The sequence below is a fragment of the Balaenoptera acutorostrata genome, chromosome 5, assembly GCF_949987535.1.
Source record: "Balaenoptera acutorostrata chromosome 5, mBalAcu1.1, whole genome shotgun sequence".
NCBI classification, from domain to species: domain Eukaryota; kingdom Metazoa; phylum Chordata; class Mammalia; order Artiodactyla; family Balaenopteridae; genus Balaenoptera; species Balaenoptera acutorostrata.
In genome coordinates, this window is record NC_080068.1 from 43,210,803 (window position 1) to 43,237,269 (window position 26,467).

General features: G+C 38.0%; 1 protein-coding gene across 3 annotated transcripts in view; it reads left to right on the plus strand.

Moving 5' to 3' along the window:
• The window catches only part of GPAT3 (glycerol-3-phosphate acyltransferase 3), a 65,450-nt gene extending 40,711 nt beyond the window's left edge, over positions 1 to 24,739 (plus strand). For all 3 annotated transcript variants that reach the window (XM_007167925.3, XM_007167924.3, XM_007167923.3), the window contains exons 4-13: positions 5,011 to 5,281; positions 8,318 to 8,392; positions 8,923 to 9,012; positions 11,335 to 11,428; positions 15,880 to 15,995; positions 16,845 to 16,900; positions 17,452 to 17,537; positions 18,412 to 18,540; positions 19,043 to 19,122; positions 23,494 to 24,739. In XM_007167925.3, coding sequence (XP_007167987.1) covers positions 5,011 to 5,281; positions 8,318 to 8,392; positions 8,923 to 9,012; positions 11,335 to 11,428; positions 15,880 to 15,995; positions 16,845 to 16,900; positions 17,452 to 17,537; positions 18,412 to 18,540; positions 19,043 to 19,122; positions 23,494 to 23,605 — 1,109 coding nt within the window. In that variant the 3' untranslated portion in view covers positions 23,606 to 24,739. The remainder of the gene's footprint in view (positions 1 to 5,010; positions 5,282 to 8,317; positions 8,393 to 8,922; positions 9,013 to 11,334; positions 11,429 to 15,879; positions 15,996 to 16,844; positions 16,901 to 17,451; positions 17,538 to 18,411; positions 18,541 to 19,042; positions 19,123 to 23,493) is intronic.
• Positions 24,740 to 26,467: the final 1,728 nt, after the last annotated feature.

Consider the following 26,467-nt stretch of genomic DNA (forward strand, 5'->3'; position numbering starts at 1 on the left):
ATGTGGATTGAATTGAATATTTTTTCCTGTTAGAAGTTCATACTTAGGGTGAATTCAGTCAGTATTTCTGACCCTCAGTAGTCAATATTCAGGAAGGAAGTAACATTATAAATTCAGTAGTGCTTCTTTTGACATCTAATTTTATAATACCTAATTTCAGATTTTGTGTGCTTTATTAAAGAGCTCTTAAGCTAGTACCTGCTCTCTTACAATATAGAGCTTCATCTTGGGAATAATTGTCAGTTCCATGTAACTTTTTTTTTCTTCTTGGTTATAGCACATGTGTAGCCAACACCTAATTTAATAAATAAAACTTTACAAAACAAATTCTCCTGTTTATCCCTCCCTGATTCCATTGCCCTGCCAAACCTGAAACTACTACTCTGATTTTGATGTTTATTATTTTCATACTTCCCTTATACATGTATGTATTCTTAAACAATACATAGTATTTATTGTTTTGGATTATTCAAACTCTATAAAAATATCACCTTTCACATATTACTCTGAATTGTTTGTTCCTTCTGATGTTTGCAAATTATCTAATTTGGTAAATTTTAGTTAATTTCTTTTAACTGCTATGTAGTATATACTTCATATATCCATTTTAAAAAATATGAGCTGCCATTTATTTATTTACGTATAATTGACATATAACATTATATTAGTTTCAGGTATACAACATAATGATTCGATATTTGTATATATATTTTTAAAATTAAATTAAATTAAATTTTTCTTGGCCACGCCATGTGGGTGGCATGTGGGATCTTAGTTCCCCGACCAGGGATCAAACCCGTGCCCCCTGCAGTGGAAGCACAGAGTCTTAACCACTGGACCTCCAGGGAAGTCCCGATATTTGTATATATTGCTGTCTATCCACCTATTGAATGGACCTTTGTACTGATTCCACTATTTTGCTATTATAAACAATGTGGCAAGATGTTCTTATATATGCCTGTTTGTGCACAATTTTATAAGAAGCTCTCTAGAATATAAGGAAAAAGCTCTTCCTTAAAGTGGAATACCAAATAATAAATGTGGAGGGAATGAAGGAGAGAGAAAATACTATTTTAAAAGACACATAGTACCAATTTATTTGGAGTGAAAGTGTGAGGAGCAGGATATTTCTGTAGTTTCAAAGCATCTCCTTTTTTATAGATACTTATAGGTAATAATTATCTACTTATTAATCAAAAAGAGAAAAATAGTAACTTCACAGTGGAGGAACCCTGTAAGCACTGACTACCTTAAACCAAGTGGTCAAAGTTAAACGTCACAAATCATGGGACAAACTGACATCAGTGCCTCCCCATGTGATGCACTGAGAAGGATACAGCATCACTTACATAGTATTCCTGCCCAAAGTGTACAACCTGCATCTAATCGCGAAGAGACATCACGTTAACCCAAATTGAGACATTCTACAAAATAAATGGCTTGTGCTCTTAAGAAATGTCAGTATCTTGAAAAACAAAGAAAGGCTGAGGAAACTTTTCATATAATAGGAGACTACAGAGACGACATGTAAAGGTATTGTACAATCCTGGGTTGACTCCTGGACCAGAAAAAAAATGCTATGAAAGATATTGGTACCATTGTCAGAATTTAAATAAGGTCTGTAGATACTAGTATTGCAGTAATGTCAACTTTCCTCATTTTGATAATTGTACAGTGGTTATGGGAGTTCCCTGGCGGTCCAGCAGTTAGGACTTGGTGCTTTCACTGCCGTGGCCCTGGTTCAATCTCTGGTTGGGGAATTAAGATCCCGCAAGCCCCGCGACAAGGCCAAAAAAAAAAAAAGTACTGAGGTTAAATAAGTGAAGCTCCATGTCCTAAAGAAATCTATGCTGAAATATTTGGGGGTAAGGGGCATGATGTCTGCAATTTATTCTCAAGTGGTTCAGAAAAAAGTATTGTTTTATACATACAGAGATACGACAGTAAAGCAAATGTGACAAAACATTGGCAGTTCGTGGATCTGGGTAAAGTGAACCATCACTGCAGTTTTTCTGTATATTTGCAATTATTAAATGCAGATCTTCCTGTGGTGTACCTGGAAGTAGAGTTGCTGGGTCTTGGGCTGTGAATATCTTTAAATTTACTAGACAGTGCCAAATTGTTTTCTAGTGTGGTTGTGCTAATTACATTCCATTGTCCCAGGTCTTTACCGACACTTGATATTATTCAATTAAAAATTTTTATCGGTCTTCATGGGTATGAAATAGTATCTCATTGTGGTTTTTGCATTTCTCTGATTATAGGGAAGCTGAACATCGTTTTAAATGTTTATTTAAAAGTAAGTAAGTCATTAAGGCTTACTCTTTTTATGAATTCCTCGCCATATACTTAAGCATTTTTTTAACTGAGTTCTTTGACTTTTTCTTATGAATTTTTTGTATGTTAAGATATTCTGGAAATGAATCCTTTGTCAGTTAGATGCATTGCAGTTACATACTTTCGAAAGAGGCTTAAGGAAAATATAAAATTGAGTTATATTTTATTTGAGTTACACAGAATAAAGTAGGTCAGAGGGCAGAGAAAACATTGCACATCAAATGAGTAGTGGCTAAAGGGTTGGCTTCTGTTTACAGATCTCTTCTCTCCTGGCTCAGTTAAATAATATGAGGCAACTTGAACTTGTATTTTTATCTCTGGTCCTTCTGAAAAAGGTTATTTTTTAGAAGGGCAGTCTCCTGTCTCCAGTGTATTTCATTCAGCGATTTCCCAAGTAACTGTTCATTTCTTCCCTTCTAGACTTAATAAAAAAAGTCTATACATTGCTAAATAATGAAACTCTTGCACTGCTAAATATTGGCCAGTGCTCGGATTGAGTAACCTGCTCTCAGTGGTACTGCAGCACCTACAGAGCAAGAGGGTAATTCAGTAGCAAAACTATTTGGTTCATTTTCTAATACTGATTAAACCCTTTGCAGAGATGAGGAAAGATTAAACCACTTGGAGTACGCTACTGAAAAAGATAATCTAATGATCATTCAAGAACTTAACTTTAGTGCTCTCATTCTTAAGGTGGTTAGGTATTAGCTTTGCATGCGGGCAAAAACAAACAAAACCCACCAAAAAACTCAAAAGTGAAATCAGAAAACTTTAGCCTTTGTAAGGACTTTCCCAGCCCCCTGCCCCCCATTTTATAAAGGAGAACACCAAGTTCGGTGACTTATTGGTTAACCCCGGTCACAGAGCAAGCTGGTGGTTGTCCTAACAGAACTTGACTTTGGATTCCAGATCCTCTTTACTTTCTACTCCAGTGCATTATGCTGCCATCCCTTCAAAAAACGGGTGTATTACAGCTCCTCCTACAGATGCACATCCAAGTTCTCCAGAGGGCAGATCACATAGCTGTCTCCACTTTCCTCATTGATTTCCTAGTAAACTGAAAGATGAGAAAATCAAAGGGGATCTTCTTTCAGGGAACTCAACGTCTTAAGTCTTGACTTTTCTAATTAATGTAAGAAGTAAATTCATTTGTGATATGCCCCATAGGGACAAATGGATAGCCATGTCACTGTGTATATAGCTACTTTTTATTTTGAAGATCGTCTCATCTATTATTTTTATTCAGTGGGTAGAACCGAGTGGCAGTAGTCGTTTTTCAATCTACCAAACTTATGCTACTTTAAAAAATCTTTGAATTATTTTCTTTATGGAAAATACAATAACAGTATAAAGAGGAAAACCTAGTCCTATTGCCCAGAGATAACCACTTAAAGTTTCCTTCTGGACATTTTTACTATATATATATTTCATAGAGTTAAGAGTAAACCATAGTTTTAGATCCTGACTTTTTTCACTTAACATTATAGTTTTTATTAATGGATATACTATATCTCATTGTCTGGATCTATTTTTTTTTTAATTAATTTTTGGCTGTGTTGGGTCTTCGTTGCTGCGCGTGGGCTTTCTCTAGTTGGCGGCGAGGGAGGGCTTCTCATTGCATTGGTTTCTCTTGTTGCGGAGCACGGGCTCTAGGCGTGCGGACTTCAGTAGTTGTGGCTCGCAGGCTCTAGAGCACAGGCTCAGTAGTTGTGGTGCTCGGGCTTAGTTGCTCCATGGCATGGGGGATCTTCCTGGACCAGGGCTCGAACCCATGTTCCCTGCATTGGCAGGCGGATTCTTAACCACTGTGCCACCAGGGAAGTCCCTGTCTGGATCTATTATAATGAAAATGCTACAGTGAACACTCTTGCCTGTGTTTCTGATTATTTTCTTATGACAGATTCCTAGAATTGGAATTATTGAATCATCAGCAAAACTATTTTTAGTTTCTTCATGCCAAACAGATTTTGACAAAATTGCTCCTAGTTCCACAGTCATACAAATTGAGTATGAGAGTACCTGTGTCATTTCTGTCTGTGAACTTTATCATTAAACAAACATATTGCTGATTTGATCATGCAAATAGGCCACTCTTTGTCTGATTCACGTTTCTTTGATTACAAGTAAAAAAGCTTTAAAATATTTATTAACTATTTATCTTTTTTCTACGAATTCAGTTCATGAACTTTGCTTACTTTTTTGCAGGAGCCTATGTTTTTCTTATTAAATAATTTTTACATATTAAAAACATCAAATTTTTGCTATTTGTGGTAAATATCTTTTGCCATTTTGCTTGCTTTCTGGCTTTATAGTTTTTATCTGGGGAAAACATAAATCTTTGTTTCTACACAGTCTAGATTTATACTTGGGGAGAGTTTGTTTCTGTGAGTTCTTTTGCTAATGATTCATAGGGAGAAGGTGCAAGCAAAAGGGTTATTGAGGACCAAATTCCTCTGTAATGAATTGAAATCATTGGGTAGAAGCCGTTTCACACAGACTCAGGGATTTTTACCTCTTTTCCCACTGCAGTTGCTTGTCTTTTATTTCTGAAATCTGCTTCATGTTACCCATTCGATTTATTTATTTGTCTTCTGCACAAGTTAAAGTAGCCTCTTTGATCAGTTGTTCTTCTGTCCTATGGCATTTTCTCATGTCCTGATGCTTTCTTTTAAGGTATTATCCAAAGAGATGAGTCACCCATGGAAAAAGGGCTGTCTGGTCTGCGAGGAAGGGACTTTGAGCTGTCTGACGTGTTTTATTTCTCCAAGAAGGGATTGGAAGCCATTGTGGAAGACGAAGTGACCCAGAGGTTCTCCTCAGAGGAGCTAGTGTCATGGAATCTCCTCACAAGGACCAATGTAAATTTCCAGTACATCAGTCCGAAGCTCACCATGGTGTGGGTGCTGGGCGTCATAGTGCGCTACTGTGTCCTACTACCTCTGAGGTACGTCTCCTGCCCAGTAACTTGATGGTACAATTGGTTCAGCTTTCTTTTTAAATCATGTATGGAATGGCCACATGAGAGTATTAATGATACTAACCTACCCCTTCCCATTTAGAAAACACCACTAAACGTGACCTCCACCAAAGCATATCATTTATTCTCTCACGTTTTTCCCAAATGAAAGTGTGTATTCAGAATCCAGTATATATTAACTGCATCCGTGTTGCTCTTTCAGTCATGGAAAATTTGAGGATGGATAGAAAAGGGAAGTTAGAAAAAAGAAGAGAGAGTATTTACAGTTTCACGTTCACCAGCGCGTCATCCAAACTGTGACTGCCTCTCTTTGCTGGTCTGTAGCCATTCATAGCTGCACAGGAGAAAAAAAATTCCTCAGAATGGTTACCACGGGGGAGAGAGATATTTGGAAGGGTGAATTTGTTCCACGTAGTTCCATTTTGATCACTCACTTTTCCTATTAAAAGTTCACTAGTTGGGCCCCGTTTTGGTTCTGAGTTTGCGTGCTGCTTCATGAGGAAGTAGCCTCAAAGCCCAGTTTACTGGAGCCGCAGTGTGGATCGTGAGTTGAAGGGGTGACACCGGGCAGTGGGATGAAGTGGTTACGGTCTGTTTAGCGTGGTGATGGCAGGTAGTAGCACGGGTGCCAGGCACGATATTGCTGTTGATTGTCTTGCTTCATTTCCCTGGCCATGACCTTGGTGTGCTCTCAATACAGCTTTCCAGGCAGTTGCTTCCAGCAGACTAAAATTGGCATATGAGTTGAAACCTCTTTACCATCCCTAGGGTGGCCTATCCTTGCCTCATTCAGATTTATTATGCGGGAAGAGATTGCTTAAGTGTAGGCAAAGGCACATTTCTAAGAAGCTCTTTCTCTTTTCTTGTGCTCATGTTGCCACTGTGTAGATGTTGGGGTATGTCTTTGGGGAATCATTTCAGCTGTGATAACAAAGTGAAATTAGGACACACTTGCTTGAACATTAAGCCAGTGTTCCCAAAGTGGGGTTCATGAACTCTGGGGTGCACAAGATTATCCACTGTTGTGTTTGGGAAATGTTTCAGCTTTTATTTATTAGAAGTTTCTAGTCTATTTATAATTAGTGCTTCCATTGATTTTATTTTTATTCTTATAAAGATATGAAATTTCAGTAAGGTTGAATATATAGACGAGCTCTTACATCTTCACTTGGTCCATGGGTCAGGCACCGTATCCAAGGCAACCTGAAGAAAGAGTGAGGATTTTACACCCCAGAGTGCTTGAGATGCCCTCATATGTTGGTTAGCTTTCACTTGCTGGGGGTGCCCACCAAACAGTGATATGATTCTATTATCTAGTTTAAATTAATGCTCATAAAATAGATACATGACATAAAAAGATTCTTGCAAAGAAACCACAGATTTAGGATAATCCAGTAATATAAGCACCCAAGAACAAGAAGAAAATGGCAGAATTGAGGCTCCTACTCTTAGTACATACTCTTCATGGGAAAGAATTGCTTTGTAAATGCTTTTTAAAAGAAGCAGTTGCTACAAAGTGAGCATTTAAAAAACAGATTGTGCTAAAATTGTGTTGATGGTTGAATAACTCTGTGAATGTGGCAAAAACTATTGAATTGCCACTTTAAGTGGTGAATTGTATGACATGTGAATTGTATCTCAGTAAAGCTCTTAAGCAACACAGATTGTGGCAGAAAACTTGTGTCATCTGTGAGAACTCTCATGTTGGCTCACTGAGACTGGAAAACAGAATTTTCTGTTAATTTAGCAAATAAAAATGTTCAGTAGTTTTGAACCCAGTTGTTAAACATGTTAAAATATATAACCTCTTCTGATTTAATGTGTAGGAACAAGTGATTCTCATTAGGACAAGATGACACAAAACATTATTTTAAAACTTTTGTGCGATCGTTGGATGAGATTAAGCAGTCATTTAGTTATTGCATTAGTGACTGACATGAAAATATGGCATCCAAAGAAAAACTGAATCGGACCTTCAAATCGCTGTGTCAAAAGGTGTTAAACCAAGACTTTAACAAGGTTTAACAACTTAACAACGTCTTTATAAGGAAGCCCCATTTATTTTGAAAGGTATAAAATCTCAGCTTTTTCTCTTTGAGGAATTCTATTTACATTTCTAAAAATGACTATTTCCTTTTTGAAAGTAAAAGCACTTTTCAAAAATGAGAAAATGTCTGTGGAAATGAGAGGTATTGTCTGTCACCTTGTTTACTAACTTCTGAGCTATCTAGAACCACACAAAGGAACCACACTTAGATTTGCATGGAAGGATTCCTACATGGTGATATAACTTGGTGCTCTTATTATGAAAGAGCCTTTAAGTAAAACTTTCTGGTCATTTGCTATAAATTGTAAATTTCTTTGAAAAAAAATTGAATTGTGCCCTTTTGCCCCCATCATTAAAAAGCATAGAAAAACAAGTTATTTTCAGACCTTTGCAAGGTATTTTCCTTTTACAGCCTCACCATGCCACACCAAAGTATCTCGAACAAAATAAGTTAACTACTTTCAACCTGAAATGACTCCTTTATACGGCATAAAACTCTTTTCTTATCTTATATAAGAAGTTAATATGTGTATATTTTTAAAAATTAAAAAAAATACTTCAGAAAAGCAGAAAGGCAAGACTTTTATTCTCTTCACTAGCCCGCTTAACCCTTTGATGATAGCATAGATTGAACGTGGCAGTTTTGTGAACAGATTTCCAGGCCTGCTATATGCATCTATAGACTGGTTATGTGCTTGCTGTTATTTTGAAAATGGTATCATACTCTACACATTATTTTGAGATTTACTCTTTTTTTTTCTCAAAATGTGCAAAGAACCATTCTTCCATGTTAGAATCTATAGATTTGCCTGATTCTTTGAATGGCTGCATCATATTTCATAGCGTAGATTCTCCTCAAGTTATTTACAGTTTAATTTTTTATGAACTTTATATTCCTTCCCTTTTCTCCCTACTGTTCAGCTAGGTTTTGCATTACTGTTTCTTTTCTTTTTCAGGGTTACCTTGGCTTTCATTGGGATCAGTTTTTTGGTTATAGGAACTACCCTGGTTGGACAGCTGCCAGAAAGCAGGTGAAATGTTTCCTTCCTCCCAGCCATTAATAGGATTGTCCGTTTTCTTAGCTGTGTCCACAAAGAGAATATTTGTGTGATTCCTATGTGCTGTGTCAAATTTATGGCCTCAGCACGCGTATTAAAATGCTGCTCACTTCATCTTCATAGTCTTTATTTGATTTCCCATGATGCTTACATTTAAATTGACAGAAGTTGCTTTTCAAAAGGGGAAATGAAGAGAAGGAAGCAAATGGACTGAGGGACTCAAGGAAAGCAAGAGAGTTTTGTAGTATTGTCAAGCTCATGAGGCTGAGACCAAAGAAGCTTCAGCTTATCTTGGGCAGGAATTTATCATGCTAGTCCTTGGTCAGGATTTATCGTTGGTCAGGGTGGAAGCTATTTTCCATTAGAGTTTTGTCCTAAATGCCTCAGCGAGACGGTGAGAATTGAACAGTATGCTGCTGTCAGGGAGCACATTGAAGCTTTTATTGTATTGTTTCTTAGGAGTGCCCAGAGCTGCACAATAAAATGTTTTCTCTTTCCTTCAGCCTCAAAAACCGGCTGAGTGAACTGGTCCACCTGACTTGCTGCAGGATCTGTGTTCGTGCCCTCTCTGGTACCATTCATTATCATAACAAGTGAGTGTTTGCTGGCTTCCTGCCAGCCTTTCTCTAGGTAAATCAGCGTGTGATTGACAGTAGTGGGTGGGAGGAAGCAGGTGAAATACGAGTATTTCCAGTGTGTTCATCCCTACTGCTTAGAGCATCACAGACATAACAGTGCACAAAAACACTTTTCAAGGTTGCGAAGAACCTAGGGCCAGGACAGGAATAAAGACGCAGACGTAGAGAATGGACTTGAGGATATTCTGGGATGAAGTGAGAGAGTGGCATGGACGTGTATACACTACAAAATGTAAAATAGATAGCTAGTGGGAAGCAGTTGCATCGCACAGGGAGATCAGCTCAGGGCTTTGTGACCACCTAGAGGGGTGGGATAGGGAGGGTGGGAGGGAGACGCAAGGGGGAGGAGATATGGGGATATGTGTATACGTATAGCTGATTCGCTTTGTTTTACAGCAGAAACTAACACACCACTGTAAAGCAATTATACTCCAATAAAGATGTTTAAAAAACAAACAAAAAAACGCCCTACTTTTCAAAAGCAATCCATTTGCAGAGGGAACATAATAATAAACATGTAATGACCTTAATAAATAGGCATTTATGGTGTGCAGGCCAGGCCTGTACTTCTCATAGGTCATCCCTTTGAGAAGGTGCTGTGTTATCCTGTTTACGGGGTGAAGAAATGGAAGCTCTGGGTTTGGTTGTCTAGGGTCACGTGGCTAGTAGATGGGAGAGTCAGGTTTTAAACTGGATCCATGTAAAAATTTTTAAATGGTGAAGGTAACAGGCCTGCAGAATGGTGGAAAGAGGACTAGACTTGGGAATCCTGAGTCTGGTTTCTAGTCTCAGCTCCGCCACTTCTAAAATCCCACAACTGAGCCTTAAACAGAACCCAGCATTCTGCTTACCTCACCCCTCATCAGAGAGGAGAAAGGTAGTAAGTGAAGTTATTAGCTACATGGAGATCATTTTGATTGTTTTTGAATTACTTTTCTGGAAACTAAATTTTATTTTTTTATATTTAATATCATTATTTTAAAAGTTCTAGGACAAGCGTCTCTTTTTTTACTGACTGGATCTTTTTTAAAAAATTAAAAATTTTTTGTACAACTTTTCAAGGTTACTTGCCACTTATAGTCATTATAAAATATGGGCCACGTTCCCCGTGTTGTACAGCACGTCCCTGAGCCTGTCTTACGCCCAGTAGTTTGCACCTCCCACTCCCCACCCCTCTGATGCCCCTGCCACACACACTTTTAACCACTCGTTTGCTCTCTATATCTGTGTGTCTGGATGTTTGTATCTTTTTTGTAGAAGGGAAACATTTCATCATTTGGCTTTACCATGTGTTACCAACGTAAAAGGCCCCTTAAATTTCTAAAATTACATGATTTGTGATTGGGCTGTGAGTTTTGGGGTGAGGAGTAGAAGAAAATGTTTTGGTAAAAGTGTGATTAGAGGAAACATCTTCTACAGAAAAGGAGCTTTAATTACATAGAGAGGAGTTCACAGCTTATTGTAGAATTGCTTCTAATTTTAAGGAAAACATACTAAAGTTGTTATGCATTTGGTTCCCTTTCTTCTCTGTATGGGTCCAAAGAAAACCACTTTGCTTCATTAGTGTGAAATACCATTTGAACTTTAGGACAGAGGTTGGCACACTAAACTGTGGGCTTGTAGGCGAATTGTGGCCCACCATCTGATTTTTGTAAATAAAGTTTTATTGGAACACAGCCACGCTCATTCATTTATGTATTATCTGTGGCTGCCTTTGTGCCCAAACAGCAGAGTCCAGGAGTTTTGAAAGGGATTGGCTGGCTTGCAAAGCCTGAAGTATTTACTCTCTGGCCTGTGATAAGAAGAGTTTGCCAACCTCTGTTTTAGGGGGATAGGAAGGAGGAAACTACAGTGAATTTACTCTGGATCATCCTGAAGCCACTAAAAGTGATACTTATGAAGATTGAAATAATGTGAAAACACTTATGGTAAAATAAGTAAAACTTACATATCACAAAGTTTATTAAAGTTATGGAATCTTTGTAATTCAGTCTAATGTTTTAAAATTATTTTTTCATCGTAAAAGGACAATATGATCATTACAGAAAAGTGATATAAATGTATGTAAAGGGAAATCATGGACCCCTCCTCCTATACTCTTACCCCCCTCCCATCATACTGCCTGGAGACAACCTTTTTAAGATGAGCCCGTGTACTTTGAAACTTTATTTTTTTAGTGTACTTTTAAAAACAAAATAGCATGAATTTCTACATGCTGTTCTGCAAAATAGTGGCCATTTTTCAAGATTTAGTATTAACCATTGTTTGTAATTGCAGGCAGTACAGACCCCAGAAGGGAGGCATTTGTGTTGCCAACCATACTTCACCGATAGATGTTTTGATCTTGACAACGGATGGGTGCTATGCTATGGTAAGAACAACGTGTTGATATTTCAAGTGTTGATATTTCGAGTAATTGCATGTGTTGTGGATTGTTCAAACTTTTGTTTTATTTTGGCACAAATTAGAAAGTTAGTTTTATATTAGAAAGTGATGGGGTTATACTATGTAAGTATATAAGTTATCAATATTAATATATTTACATGAGGAATATATAGTACAAGAAAGAAGGAAAACAGCCATTATATTTAAAGTAGTAAGAAATTAACTTAATGAAATGTAGACATACTTGAGCATGATTAGACTTTATAAAGTTGATTCCATCTTGCTTGTAAAATCCCTACAATGTTTAATAAGCAATAAAAAAAGTAAAAAAAAAAAAAAAATCCCTGCAATGTTTAATGACACTTTGAGATGTTAAAGTCTTCCTCCTTAGAGCTGTACAAATCCCTTACCAGCCAATTAGTTCTGTCTCCCTTCAGGGAGTCATATGCAATTAAAGAAAAAAAACCTGTCCCTTTAATGAAGATCAAGCAAGGAAGGCAGATATTTATACCACATTGCCTTTCTCAGTTCTTGCCTACAGCCGCAAAAGAAAAGAAAAAAAAAAAAAACCCATCAACAAACCACAAAGTCCACAGTAAAAATCAGACACCTCAGAAGACTTTTTGTGGCATTTCTGGCATGTTTTCAATTCAAAGGGTGTTTTCTGTCACCCTGAAGAACTTGTCAAGATTTCCTTCCTCTCTTTTATGTATATGTCAAGTAAAATTTGGAGGATCACTAAAGATGTTCTTTCCTGCTGGTGGTAAATATGCCCTAAGCTGGCGTGTGAATAGAATAATGGGAGAGGAATCCTGGGGAATCTTCTTTTCATATCTCATGGTGGTGGCTTGTGCTTCAGAGAGAACAGATGGATTTTATTTCACGTGTCAGCTCCAGTGACTGATAGTCATGGTCTGGTGTGCTTTCCTGGGAAGGCATTTGAAGGGAGCCATTATTTAATTAATTAACTTATTTATTTTGAGGTATAGTTGATGTACAGTATTATATAAGTTTCAGGTGTACAACATAGTAATTCACAGTTTTTAAATGTTATACTCCATTTATAGTTATTATAAAATATTGGCTATATTCCCTGTGCTGTACAACATATCTTTGTAGCTTATTTATTTTCTACATAGTAGTTTGTACCTCTGAGTCCCCTCCTCCTATGACTGATAGTCGTGTTCTGGTGTGCTTTCCTGGAAAGGAAGGCACATGAAGGGAGCCATTGTTGATTTAAGTGTCTGCTGCAGATAGGCAAGTAGGGAGTGCTGGAATGTGTGTTGGTAGCTGACAATCTGTGGCTTATACAGTCATTAAGGGGGGTTTAAAGACCTTTGTAGAAGCTCCTAGCTCACTGCCAGATATTTAATCTGTGTAAGATACAAGTTCAGATGTATAACTCTTGGGCAACCACATTTTAACACTTTATTAAATTTCTCTAAGTTGTGGAGCTCTTTCTGAATTTAAGGAAGCTTAAACCACCACTCTGAAAAGACTTAATGGGAATTGGTAGTTCTTAACCTTTTTTAGGTTAGCAATCAGTTAATATTTATGTATCCTTTTTTTAGAAAAACAACAACATACATTTGCATCATACAAACAAAATTTTGTGTATAATTTCAACATGTTTATGGATCCCAGAAAGCCCATCCAGAGACCCCAGAAAGCCCTTCCAGAAACCCTCATGTTAACAATCCTGGATAGACCCCACACAGTTCTGGGTGTATATAATAATTCCTTGCATTTATGTGCGCAAGCACTTTCACATCCATTGTGTTTGACCTTCTCTGTAATCCAAGGGGGTTAGGGCTGAGATGTTGTAGTTGAGAAAGCAGAGGTTCAAGCATCTTAACCAACTTGCCTAATCATGATTTTGTGTTTCTGATACAATATTTATTCCCTGTCCTGGTCAACAAAGAGTTGAGTATAACTCATTTGTGACTGAGGGCCTCAGAATTTTGTTAGCATCTTCCATGCTTCTTGATCGTATATAACTGCAATTACAGGTGCAGTATACAATTGTATAATTTACAGTATTAGCCAAGGCTTAGAAAAGCATAGAACCTGCGAACTTTCTGATGGGTTGAGTGATAGAAACCAAAAGCCAGTTGGATTTCTTTATTTATTTTTTTAGTTTTAATTTTTTAATTGTAGTTGAGTACAATGTTATGTTAGTTTCAGGCGTACAACATAGTGATTCAACACATATACATTATGAATTGATCACCACTATAAGTTTAGTAACTATCTGCCACCATATAAAGTTATTGCAACATTATTGACTATATTCCCTATGCTGTACATTACATGCCATTACTTATTTATTTTATAATTGAAAGTTTGTACCTCTTAATCCTCTTCACCTAATTTTGTCCCCCCTCCCTCCCCCCGTCTCCATCCTTTCTAAGCCAACCAGATTTAAATCAGAGGCAGCAGAGGGCAGAAGTGGGAGGAACTGTACAGCTAACCTCCAGAGGTTGTATTTGTCCTCTTTTGGCTAAATATAAACTATACATCAAGATCTCTTCTTAGTGGCTTTTCAGAGGTTTTTTTTTTTTTTTTCCTTCCTAAACAAAGCTCTCTACTTTTTTTTAAAATCTAGAAATATTTTCTAACTTAGAGAGAAATTGTAATAATAAGAATGTTGCATGGAACATCCATATGCCCTTTATCCACATTTACCTGTTGGTAACATTTTGCGCCATTTGCTTTATTATTTACATTCTCATGTGCTGCTTTCTCTCTCTCTATGTAAAAATGTGTGTAAAATATTTCTATTTTTAATATGTTTATATGTCATATTTATGTGTAATGCTAATATAATATTGGAAATCTGAGTCTGTAACAATTCATTCAATTCATCAAGTTCTTTCTTAGTTTTCCGCAACCTATATTTGTATCTTCCTTTTCTTCACAGTGAATACCCTTTTTCCCAACAATATCAACATGTTTACTCATTTTCTCAATCCTATAATACATCTAAAATTGCTTCAGAATTGCTTCACCTGTTTTACTACAAAAAGAAAAAAATGTAAAAAAATTCAGGGTATTTTGCATTTCTTGGTACCCCACCCAAGATGGAGCAGATGTGGTCAAATACTATCTTTGTAAATTTCTTAGATTTTTTTTTTCTTCCCCCTTCCTTCAGTGTCCTTTTATTCATTTGAAATACAGTTGGGTTCATTTGTTTAAATTTGCTTTCACTTTGCTAGTTGCATCCTTGTTGATGTATTTTTTAAATTTGTGAAACATTAATATGCTTTGAAATGTCAAAACTAGACAAAAAACTACACTCATAGAAGTTACCCCACCCATGTCCATTCTACCCCATTCCCTCCTATCCTTTTAGGTTTCCAACTACATTGGTTTTGCATATGTTTTCTTTTTGTAGAGATAAACAAATACATGTGTATACTTCCCCTTCCATCTAACACGAAAGGTGGCATACTTTATTTGCTCTTTTGCAGTTGCTTTTTTCACTTAATTATATCTCCTAGAAATCACTCCTTATCAGTCATAGAGATCAACCTTATTCTTTTCCTAGCTGTATAGTACTCCACTGTGTGCATGTACCATGGTTTATTCATCTAAGTTCTTATGTTTGGACATTTAGGTATTTTCCAATATGTCGCAATTACAAATAATGCAGTTATAACTTTGTGTATATATATTTCCATTTTGTTGGAGCTATATCTTCAGGGTAAATTCCTAGAACTGGAATTATTGAGTTGAAGGATAAATGTATATGTAGTTTTGATAAATTTGCCAAATTTCCTGCTATGGGTGTTATAATCTCCTCATCCCAAGCAATGCATGAGGGTGCCTGTTTCCCACAGCCTTGGCTTAGAGCGCATTGTCAAGCTTTTGAATCTTTGTTGATTTGATGGGTCAGAAATTGTATTTCAGTGTAGTTTTTCTTTTTTTTTAATATTTATTTATTTATTTGGTAGTGCCGGGTCTTAGTTGCAGCAGGCGGGCTCCTTAGTTGCAACATTTGGGCTCCCTAGTTGTGGTATGCGAACTCTTGGTTGAGGCATGCATGTGGGATCTAGTTCCCCGACCAGGGATCGAACCCGGGCCCCCTGCATTGGGAGCGTGAAGTCTTAACCACTGCGCCACCAGGGAAGTCCCTCAGTGTAGTTTTAATTTGTATTTCCCTTATCTTGACTGAGTTGAAAGACCTCTACTTTTTAAAGCTAGAGTAAAGCTAGTATAGCAACATAGCTTAAAATTCAAAGGCGCTATTAAAGAATACTTTGTGCTTATATTTGGCCAGTCATGTCCTTTGAACAGACTAAGAACTTCAATCAGTAGAAGAAGGCCAGTCTTTTCTCTGAGTGGGGAATAGGAACTTACTGGTACTAAAAAGAAAAAAAGGCTTTCTTTGGACAACTGTGCCTTTGCATTTTCCCCTTTTTCTCATGGTCCTTCTAGGTTGGCCAGGTTCATGGTGGATTGATGGGAATTATTCAGAGAGCTATGGTCAAGGCTTGTCCACATGTCTGGTTTGAACGCTCAGAAATGAAGGACCGACATCTGGTTACTGAGAGGTAAGCAGCATCATTACACAGTATCCATTGGGGTAGCATAAAATCTTTTAAGCCTTGGTCTTCCTGCCAAAGAAGGCAGAGCAGTACTAAAGGTTAAAACTAAAACATATGGAGCTCTATTTGTGGTTGGCCTTTTCTGGTGAATCACCTGTCTTAGCTAGATTTAAAAATTTTTGAATTCTGTAGTCATAGTGGGATAGATGATGAGATTAGAAGGCCCATACATTTACATTGCCATGACTTAGATATAGTCCAGTCACTGAATTTTTAAAGTTGAAAATTACTACCTTGAAGGTAAATAACTGATAACAGTTGGCTGAATAAATAGATGGTGGATTAAGTGTTTGCTGAATGACCGTTATCACTTAAATCCATGTAGAGACAGACAGAGCTAATGCTATTTATGGAACAGGAGAAGGAACTTCTGGGGCTTGGGGTACAGTTGCTTACCAGAAACCTTTGTTTGGAAACAGCTTTTTGCCTGAGGCCTTTAACTGAAGGCACTCTGATCATTGCTGTAAAGATGAAGGTGGGCCATGCTTTTAAAAGTAAAATGGAAAGTACCTGTTGAAATCTCTTTAAGGTTAGAAAACTGTTCCCCATCTTGAGATTACTGAGCAACGGTATATACTCTGGCAGCTGTAATCTCTCTATCTCAGCTTTACCAGCCTTTACACTTTTTTTAGAAAGGGACCAACTTGAGTTTATTTTCTTTACTTGTATCTTATTTCTTTCCTCCTTATTGCTTTACAAGTATATCTGTGTTAGTAGAGAGTAAAGAATACCAAAGAGGATTCCCACCTCTCTCTTTTTTAAGGTATAATTTTGATCCTTTGTTTTTCTTCACAGACTAAGAGAACATATTGCTGATAAGAAAAAATTACCCATATTAATCTTTCCTGAAGGTAAGAAGGGGCAATGCTTATTACCAAGCTTTAGTTGATAACAAGTACCAAAAGTATATGAGGAATTGGATTGTTCTAGAATCGGCATTCTTAGTTCAGATCTATGCTGTCCTGTAGGGATGAGACGGCCTCTGAGCTAGTAATTCCCTGCTTTCTTTTGAGATTTGATGGAAGTCCTGGTACCTTTTTGACCTTAGAAGTTGTTTCTGGGTAATTAACTTAGAAAGGTATTGTCCATAACTTTATTTAAAGTCCTTATTTTAAGATGTGCTGAAATTGTCACCTGTTGTGAGGAAATTGTATCTTTAGAGTAGCCAATAAAAAAGTAAAAGTTCGTTATTAAACCTGCTTAGAACTGTCGAATTACTACTACTTAAGCAGGAATTGATTTGTAAAATGATACTAAAATATCTGTAATTTTTTTTCTTTTTGAAAAAAAAATCTGTAATTTGATATGACTTGAATATTTTAAATTATTTTATATCAAAATGATTCCTTTTAAAAATGACTACTTTAAAAAATATTCACCCTCTACTCCCATTTCCTTATAGGAACTTGCATCAACAATACTTCAGTCATGATGTTTAAAAAGGGAAGCTTTGAAATTGGAGGAACCATATATCCAGTTGCAATTAAGGTAAAACACCCTCACTCCCCGCAAAAGAGGGCAGTGACTTGGTAATGTTATTTTGATATAATTTCAAACTTAAAATTTGCAAGAATAAGGAATACTTGTGTACTCTTTACTCAGATTGACCAATTGTTTACAGTTACCCCATTTGCTTGATCACTTTTTCTCTCTATTGAGATATGTATATAGATATGTGGGGTGGTACTGTGTGCCAGGCCAGTGTCTGAGTACTGAGGACACCATGATAAGCAAAACAGATACTGTTCCTCCTTTCACCCACCTTCCAGTTAAGTAGGGAGACAGATATTTAAGAGTCATGTCAATAACCCTCCTGTATCAGTGCTCTCTGGCTCTAGTCAGGGGAGTTATATGGCCTGGTTTGCTCTTTGGGGTTTTTTTGTTTGTTTGTTTTTAAAATTTTTAATGGAGTATAGTTTTTTTAATTGTTCTTTTAATTTTTTTTGGAGTATAGTTGATTTACAATATTGTGTTAGTTTCAGGTGTATAGCAAAGTGAATCAGTTATACAAATACACATATCCACTCTTTTTTAGATTCCTTTCCCATATAGGTCATTACAGAGTATTGAGTAGAGTTCTCGGTGCTATACAGTAGGTCCTTATTAGTTATCTCTTTTATATACAGTAGTGTGTATGTGTCAACCCCAATCTTCCAATTTCTGTCTCCCCCTCTTACCCCCTGGTAACCATAAATTTGTTTTCTACATCTGGTTTGCTCTTTGGATCCTTTCTGTCAGGTGACGTAGCTTCTCTTTTTTGGGGGGTCTGATAGAGATGTTTGGCTCATCATCCATTGACATGGATAAGAGAAACTGCCACTTAATTCCTAACTGGAATGCATTTTCTTTTCTCTTTTCTCAGTATAATCCTCAGTTTGGTGACGCATTTTGGAACAGTAGTAAATACAACATGGTGAGCTACCTGCTTCGAGTGATGACCAGCTGGGCCATTGTCTGTGATGTGTGGTACATGCCCCCCATGACCAGAGAGGTATGCCATAGATAACAGCTGGTCTTTGATGCTTTATCTAGTCAGATAAAGGCAAGAAAACCTTTACCTGAAAACTTGAGTGTCTCCCTTCCTTACATTAGCTACAGTTGGACTTTCTGCTTTCTCAGCATTAGTCATTAAAAAGTATATATACCTAGCTGTCTTCAAAATCAAGCTGGTTTTATATTCAGAGACTCTTTTCCATAATAGTTTTTACAATTGCCGTTGGTTTCTTGAACCTACAGATATTGTGGAATTTTGTATCTTGAATAAGGCTAATATAGAGCATAATAAACATATATACACGTGATAAAAATATTAAACAATACAGCACTGCATTTCCTTGATAGAACAAATGATATTTGCTATGATTCAGAATAGAGCATATTTGAGCTAAAATATGAATCTTATATTTAGAACAAATCTAAATGATTGTGAGACATTTGAAAGCATTATTTGAAAACTCTATCTTAAGGAAGTACTTGTGATTGTTTTTTTCCAGGAAGGAGAAGATGCAGTCCAGTTTGCTAACCGGGTTAAGTCTGCTATTGCCATACAAGGAGGGTTGACTGAGCTTCCTTGGTAAGAAATTTTTCAGAAGTACTATCACTTTTTTAAAATTAAAAAAACTCAACTTTTAATAATGTCATTTATTATGCGTGTTAGCTGGAGGTTTAGCTGACACTGACAGTGGCTTATACAGCATAACGATGGCTTAACTAAGATAGATTTCATCTCCCATATGTAAACATAGGCAGTCTAGACTGCTATAGCAGCTCATTCTGTGTTTGTCTACCATCCTCCGTGTGCTTCTACTTTAGGGTCCAAGATGGCTGCTCCACCTCTACCTAGTGAGTACAGCAAAATGGCTAGCAGGGAAGAACTAAAACAAGAAGGACACATTCATGTCTTTAAGAGCACAGGCTGGAAGTTGGACAAGCCACTCCTACTTGTATCTGTTTGAACTGACACCTTGCTGCAAAGGAATCTGGGAAATGTAGTCTTTGTTCTGCATGGCCATGTGTCAAGCTAAAATTTAGGGTTCTTTCACTGAAGAAGAAAGTGGGAATGGATTGAGAGGAATGGACCCTGGCAGGCAAGCGGCAACTTACAGACTTGTCCATATTTAACTCCAGCTATAACTATATTAAAGAAAACTTAAAAACTTGACAGGAAATAAGTGAAATATTTTAGGTATGGATATCTATGGCTTCAGTTTTTTGTTTCTTTGAGCAAGATTGAATGTAGGTGGGAGTATTAGTCTGCTCAGGCTGCCATAACAAGCTACCATAGACTGGGTGGCTTAAACAACAGAAATTTATTTTGTCACGGTTCTGAAGGCTGGAAGTTCTCTGTTGTGTCTTTTTTTTTTTTTTTAATTAATTAATTAATTTATTTATTTTTGGCTGCATTGGGTCTTCGTTGCTGCATGCGGGCTTTTCTCTTTAGTTGCAGCGAGCGGGGCCTACTCTTCGTTGCAGTGGCTTCTCTTGTTGCGGAGCACAGGCTCTAGGCGTGTGGGCTTCAGTAGTTGTGGCACATGGGCTCAGTAGTTGTGGCTCACGGGCTCTAGAATGCAGGCTCAGTAGTTGTGGCACATGGTCTTAGTTGTTCTGTGGCATGTGGAATCCTCCCAGACCAGGGCTCGAACCCGTGTCCCCTGCATTGGCAGGCGGATTCTTAACCACTGTGCCACCAGGGAAGCCCTGGTGTGTCTTCTTATAAGGGTACTATTCCCATCTTGAGGGCCCAACACTGATGACCTCATCTAAACCTAATTAGCTCCCAAAGGCCCCATCTCCAAATGCCATATTATTGGGAGTTAGGGCTTCAGTACATGAATATTGGGGGGCACACAAACATTTAGTCTGTGTCAGTGAGGGTTATACTAGGAGATTGATTCTTACATGCACACAGACATAAGATTTGCAAACTGGCACAAAGTAGTCCATACTTCAAGTCCTGTAAGTGTAATAAAGTCCCTGCTGTCTTTTTGGTGTTTTGAAAACACTTGACATGAAAAGTTCATTGGAGACAATTTTGGTAATGTTGTAGGAGCAGGATGTGGCTCACCAAGTCAGGCTGTCAGCCAGGCAACCAAAGCCTTCTGAACCCGCAGAGGGACGCAGGACTGTTTAGGGATTAAGCCTCTGGAAGAAGGGCTGGCTAGATTCTTTTTTTTTTTTTTGAAACTTGACTCATTCATTTTAAAATTTATTTATTTATTTATTTTTGGCTTTGTTGGGTCTTTGTTTCTGTGCGAGGGCTTTCTCTAGTTGGGGCAAGCGGGGGCCACTCTTCATCGCGGTGTGCGGGCCTCTCACTATTGTGGCCTCTCTTGTTGCGGAGCACAGGCTCCAGACGCGCAGGCTCAGTAGTTGTGGCTCACGGGCCTAGTTGCTCCGTGGCATGTGGGATCTTCCCAGACCAGGGCTCGAACCCACGTCCCCTGCATTAGCAGGCAGATTCTCAACCACTGTGCCACCAGGGAAGCCCTGGCTAGATTCTTATATACCCTTTAATGCAAGGGTGGGGAATGTCTCTAAAATATTTTATCCATTCACATACCTTGAATACAACTAATTTCACCTAGGAAAGCCTGTCTCTGGCATCTGTCGTGCTAATGAACAAACTACTAATTTCTACAGTGAAAACCCATTTCTAAAATTCATTATGCTAATTAACAAACCTTGGGAAGTTGATGGGAGATCAAGATAGCTGAAACCTTATAGTGGCACCTCTGGAGGGTGGCCTTCTGATTAAATGCCTAGTTGACCACTCCGGGAGTATGCGTTCTTGATGTAGGGCAACTCACTTTAGGGCCCTAAAGTCAAGACTAGGGTTAAGACAGGTTAAGACTAATATTTGTATTACACTCTCTAAACTGGAATATGTGAAACTAAATTGCAGACATCCTACCATCATGAAATGACAGGCTTACCAATGTCCTAGTTTACAGATGTCCTAGTGACCCATGTTCATATGTGTATCGGGCTTCCTCTTCCTTGTTCATTGTTCTCTGCTCTTTATCCCCCTTCCTCTTACCTGACATCCCAGCCCTGCTCCTGCCCTGAAGCCATTATGAAAAGCTTAGAGCTTTGGATCTATAGCGTCAGATACCAAGGAAAGGAAGAAAGCCTTGCGAAATAAAAATAGCCTAAGGGAGTTAGCTCCAGGACAGACTCCCAGTCAGATTGGCTTGAACGAAATGGCAGAAATGATCCTCAGAGTTTTAAAATTTCCTTTTATCAGGCCATCTGCAGTTTTATAATAAAAATTTACTTTTAATTACCTGGCCTCTTCTTTAAAAAGAAAATAGGCTCACTGCCTTCCCAGATGTGTTTGTCATTTGGATATGAATTAACATGTCTAGATTTTTTTTTCCCCTAGATTAAATGAGAACTTAATTGTGTCATCTTAAAGTGGCTTTTATATATGGCTGCTGCCCTCCTTAAGAACTAAGATCTGCTGTCATTGCAAAGGGGAATTGGGTAAAACTTTAAAGTCTCTAGGAGTGGCAAGTCACAGCTGGGATGCCCAGAGCAGCATGAGGTTTACTTGAATGCTTGTGAGGGAGAATTGTGTAAAAATAATGTCAGGATGCTCAAGGACAAATGTTGCTGACTGAATTTTTATCTGTTTTGGCCTGGACCTCAGGAAAGGAGGAATGGCCTTTCTTCTGTCTCTCCCTCCCTTCCCTAGTTCTTACTATTCAGAATTCACATAAATGCTCTGAATAGTTAAGAGACAGCTCATGTGGATAAAAGAGGCTCTTGTGGACAATTCTGGAGACCTAACGACAACTTATAACCTTATTTCATGGAAATTTCCTACAACTGACCCCCTGGAAGATTTGTGGACCGAAGTCTATTTTTAAGTTGAGGACCTCCTGGTGGGCTGTGTCTTAGTTTTGACTTTAGAGGCCAGGACATGGCAATTGTCTCAGGCAGCCGTCTGTTTGTAGGTCAAGTTCTGTCTTAATGGCATTGAGTTCACTGGCTAACCTATGATCCATTCATCATCATTAGAGAGCACTTGGTAAACATTCATGCTTAGCTGGGTTAAAATTAAACAGGCAGAGTATAAAGTAAGCAAGTTCTTGGTCCACGCTCTCCTAGGAGTTAAAATCTGAAACATGAGATTAGGAGAGAGAGAGTGGCCCTGACAGTCCAGTCCCCTTCCAGCTCTTCCAGCTTGTTGTTTCTTTGTGTTGTCCAAAGAAGGAAGGGCACACAGAATACTTATAACCCAGGCAGGTCTGTTTTCTCCACCCTGGAGAGAGTTCAAAGATTCACAGGCTCTGAATTAAGGAATGCTGCTTACATAGGCAGTATTATTGGTTGAATGCAGTTTATGTTTTTGTTGCTTGTTTTATTTTGAGTCTGTTTTGGAATATGGAAGATTATAAATACTTGAAATATAGTGGTTTGAATCAAAACATGACTTGTTAGACGTAGGATTAGATTTGAATAATGATGAACCCATTTCTCTTTAAGGAATTTACCCACACATACTCAGTATCCTCACCATTTCTTGTGTGTTTATTTAAAATTTTCCATATGGCTTTCTAGTAAGATATCGGTTGATTTAGATTAAAAATACCTAGTACTTTACTTTCCTTGGGGAAAAAGATAGGTAAACAATCCTGGTTTTAATACAGTATCCACATATTGAATATAGCAGCCCTAACTTCTAAAAAGAAACTGAGCAGAGAGATTGTTTTATTTTAATCAGACATCAGAGAGATTGTTCCTGCCTTAAAGTAACACAGGTCTGGTTGAGTGGCAGAGCAGAGATTGAAATCTGGTTCCTTCTGCTTCCAAATCCAGTGTTTTTTTGCTTAATTGCTGAGCAGCTGCTAAATGTCATGGCAGGGTGCAGCATGTATTAATAGGTAACCCTTTTAAATCACTGCTGGGAGTATCTTTTATTTATTTGTCTTTCTATTCTCAGGGATGGAGGGCTGAAGAGAGCCAAGGTGAAGGACACCTATAAGGAAGAGCAGCAGAAGAATTACAGCAAGATGCTTGTGGGCAATGGATCTCTCAACTCGGAATTAGACTGAATGCCACCCGGGCTTTCCAGAACTAGTCCTTAGAAATGGAATGTGGTGGAGTATTTTTTGGAGGGGAGGGCGTGTTGTTTTGTTTTACCGTTTTTGTTTTTTATTGTTAATCTTTTCTACCGAGTGATTGTCTCTACCTCTTTATGCCAGAGGCAGAACCCACGGTGCCCTTTTTGGCTTTTGTTGTTGTTATAGCATTAGCCTCATGAACTGTAAGGTAGTTTACTGAGTTTGAACAGATTCTGTTTTGTAAAATGATTATGTCATTGTAGATTGAATGAAATATTTGTACAGGAAAACGTGCTTCCAAAACACTTTGGGAACTCGTTGTGTTTGGAACTCGTTGATATGGTAATTCTCAAGAAAATACCCCAAACTTTGTTCATGATTAGCTTTCTCACGCTCTTTCCTCCCACTCCCTTTAATCACTGAAACAGGGATTACACACCAGTTTGAGTTACTATCATGGTTTTGTTCTACTACAAGGTTGAAAAGAAAAGTTGAAGACAGTATTTAGGAGAAAGGACAGCTTTGTGGCCACTTGATCTGAAAGTTGAAAGGAAATTAAATTATTTTTACTAGCGTGTTAAAAGAGACATCCTGTTCGGTGAGCTTTACCGAAAGAAAGTGAGTCCACGTGACTATGTGTGCACACTTCTCTGCAGGCAACTTGCAAATAAATGTTAGCCAGCAACTAGTGATAAAGTTTTTAGTTTTCCCGTTTGTTTACTAAAGGTACATACCTAAGGCCTCTCCCATCTACTGATTTGTTTGATCTTGTAACCAAACACATTTCAGATAGGAGGAGCCTTTGACAAAACCACAGATCACACTGAGTGTCTTCAACGGGGGTAGGAGGAGTGAAGTGTGTGGCACTGTCCTTCCCCCTCCACCCCTTTGTCCTTTATTTCAGAACTTTCCCAGTTCCTTAAACAGGAAAATAAATGGTAAAATTACCTTTTGGAAACTGAGCCTTAAATTTTTTAAAGGGGAAAATAAGTGTTTCCCGACTCCGCAGCATAAGCAATGTTGATAGCAATATAGTGCAATCAGAGTGTTATTCCTCTTCTGGTAACCATGTACAAAATGTGACACTGTCTTATGGTGAATATAAATAAATTCTATATTTCTAAACGTCTGTTGCATTATTTTCCCTGCACCTCCACCCTCTTACCCTCTTCTGATTTTGAGTAAGTTAAATTCTTTCTCATTACAAACAAGGATTGTTTGTTTTTCATTTCAATGACAGAGTTAGATTTTCTGGGACTGGAACATCTGGGAAATGTGAAACATGAACCGCTGGTTTTGGTGTGTTTTTTCTTTTTTTTTTTTTTTAGCCTAGTTGTCTAGACTCTGACCCTTGGATTCCGTTCTTTTGCAGGTGAACTCAGGCAACTCTCTCTTAACTGACTCTAGGTAGGCCTGCTCCAGCGCTATCAGTGTGTATTCTTCTTATCAAGCTATAGGGGTGTGATCCCAAGGGAAGATTTGCAAACAGGTGACCATCTTGGTCAGCTACTCTTCTCTTCTCACTTCCTCCCAACTTTTCCCTTTGCTCTTGCTTTAACCTTTGCCCCCACCCAAAACAAACAAACAAACAAAAACTCTCCTGAGGGTGAGCTTGACTGAAAATCAGCAAATCCAAATATGTATGTTGGGGTGACTCTTTGTCTTGTTTGTTTTTTCTCAGAAGATTTCCTTTTCCTTTTTCCTTTTCATATTCAGTATAGCTTGAATTCATAAATCCATTTTATTAATTGGGTCAGTTCTCAGAAAAGCTGATAGAACAACTAACAGCTGTTTTGTTTGGACACTGATAATATGTATCTTTCCAAGGGCACTGTGAAAGTAATAATGCTGTCATGTATTCACTAGAAAATCTAATGCTATTTTAATCAGAACCTTCTTGTAAGTCTTTGACTTACACAACCAGTTTTCAGGTTGTTTTAGGAATTACAATGTTACTGAAAACATATTTTTAGAAAGCAAATACTGCTCAGATTTAGCTTATGCTCCCTAGAACTCCTTCTTTGGACTTGCCTTCCCTAATATTATTTTATACCCACTTTAGAAATATTGTGCCCGAAATATTGTGTGTATTCCTGAGTCTTCTGTAACTGTATTGGGATATCAAGGGTAGGCAGGATTTGGTAGAAAAATCCCATTAGATAAGAACTTTCATCTAACCCTTGTACAGATTCATTCACTGAGCCTTGAGGTTGCCTTTTTTTAGTCCTACCCTTTGTCTTGGTGACATTTATAGACATCGAGTTTCAGGAATGCCAAGGGTTTCTGAAATGTCCTGGCACATTCTGGGACTGGAAGAGCAGCCATGTCTGAATCAGCAAATACACTCAGAGCATAGGGGGAGTAGTCCTGGATCACAGGCTGGGACAAAGAACAGTGGCAAGGAAAGTTTTCTTGTATAAGCAGACTTTCCAAGGCCAACTCAACTTTGTCTTGGTGATTTGCCATTATCCCCTCAGTGCACATGCTGCGTTTGGGTTATTCTATTGATACCTGCAAATACATGATAAGGGCTATTGGTTTCTCGTGACTACAGAAAATTTACTGTGGTCATGAGGGCTGCCTCTTGACCAGAGTTGCTCTCAGTCATTGTTTCTGAAATATGGTACTTTCTTAAATGTGGTACTGCAGATCTAACCTGCTTCTTGCTGGGTCTGAGTAGCTTGTGCTGGGAGGCTGGCGGGGAGGATGGGATCTGGGATTGGTACCGAGAACTAGGGGCCTTATTAGGAACTTGACAAAAGCTATATGCTTGCTTTTGTTTTTTTAACACTGGTTTCTAGCGAATTGATGCTACTGGTGTTTGTTTGATGTTTTTTTGGAGTAATGGTTAAG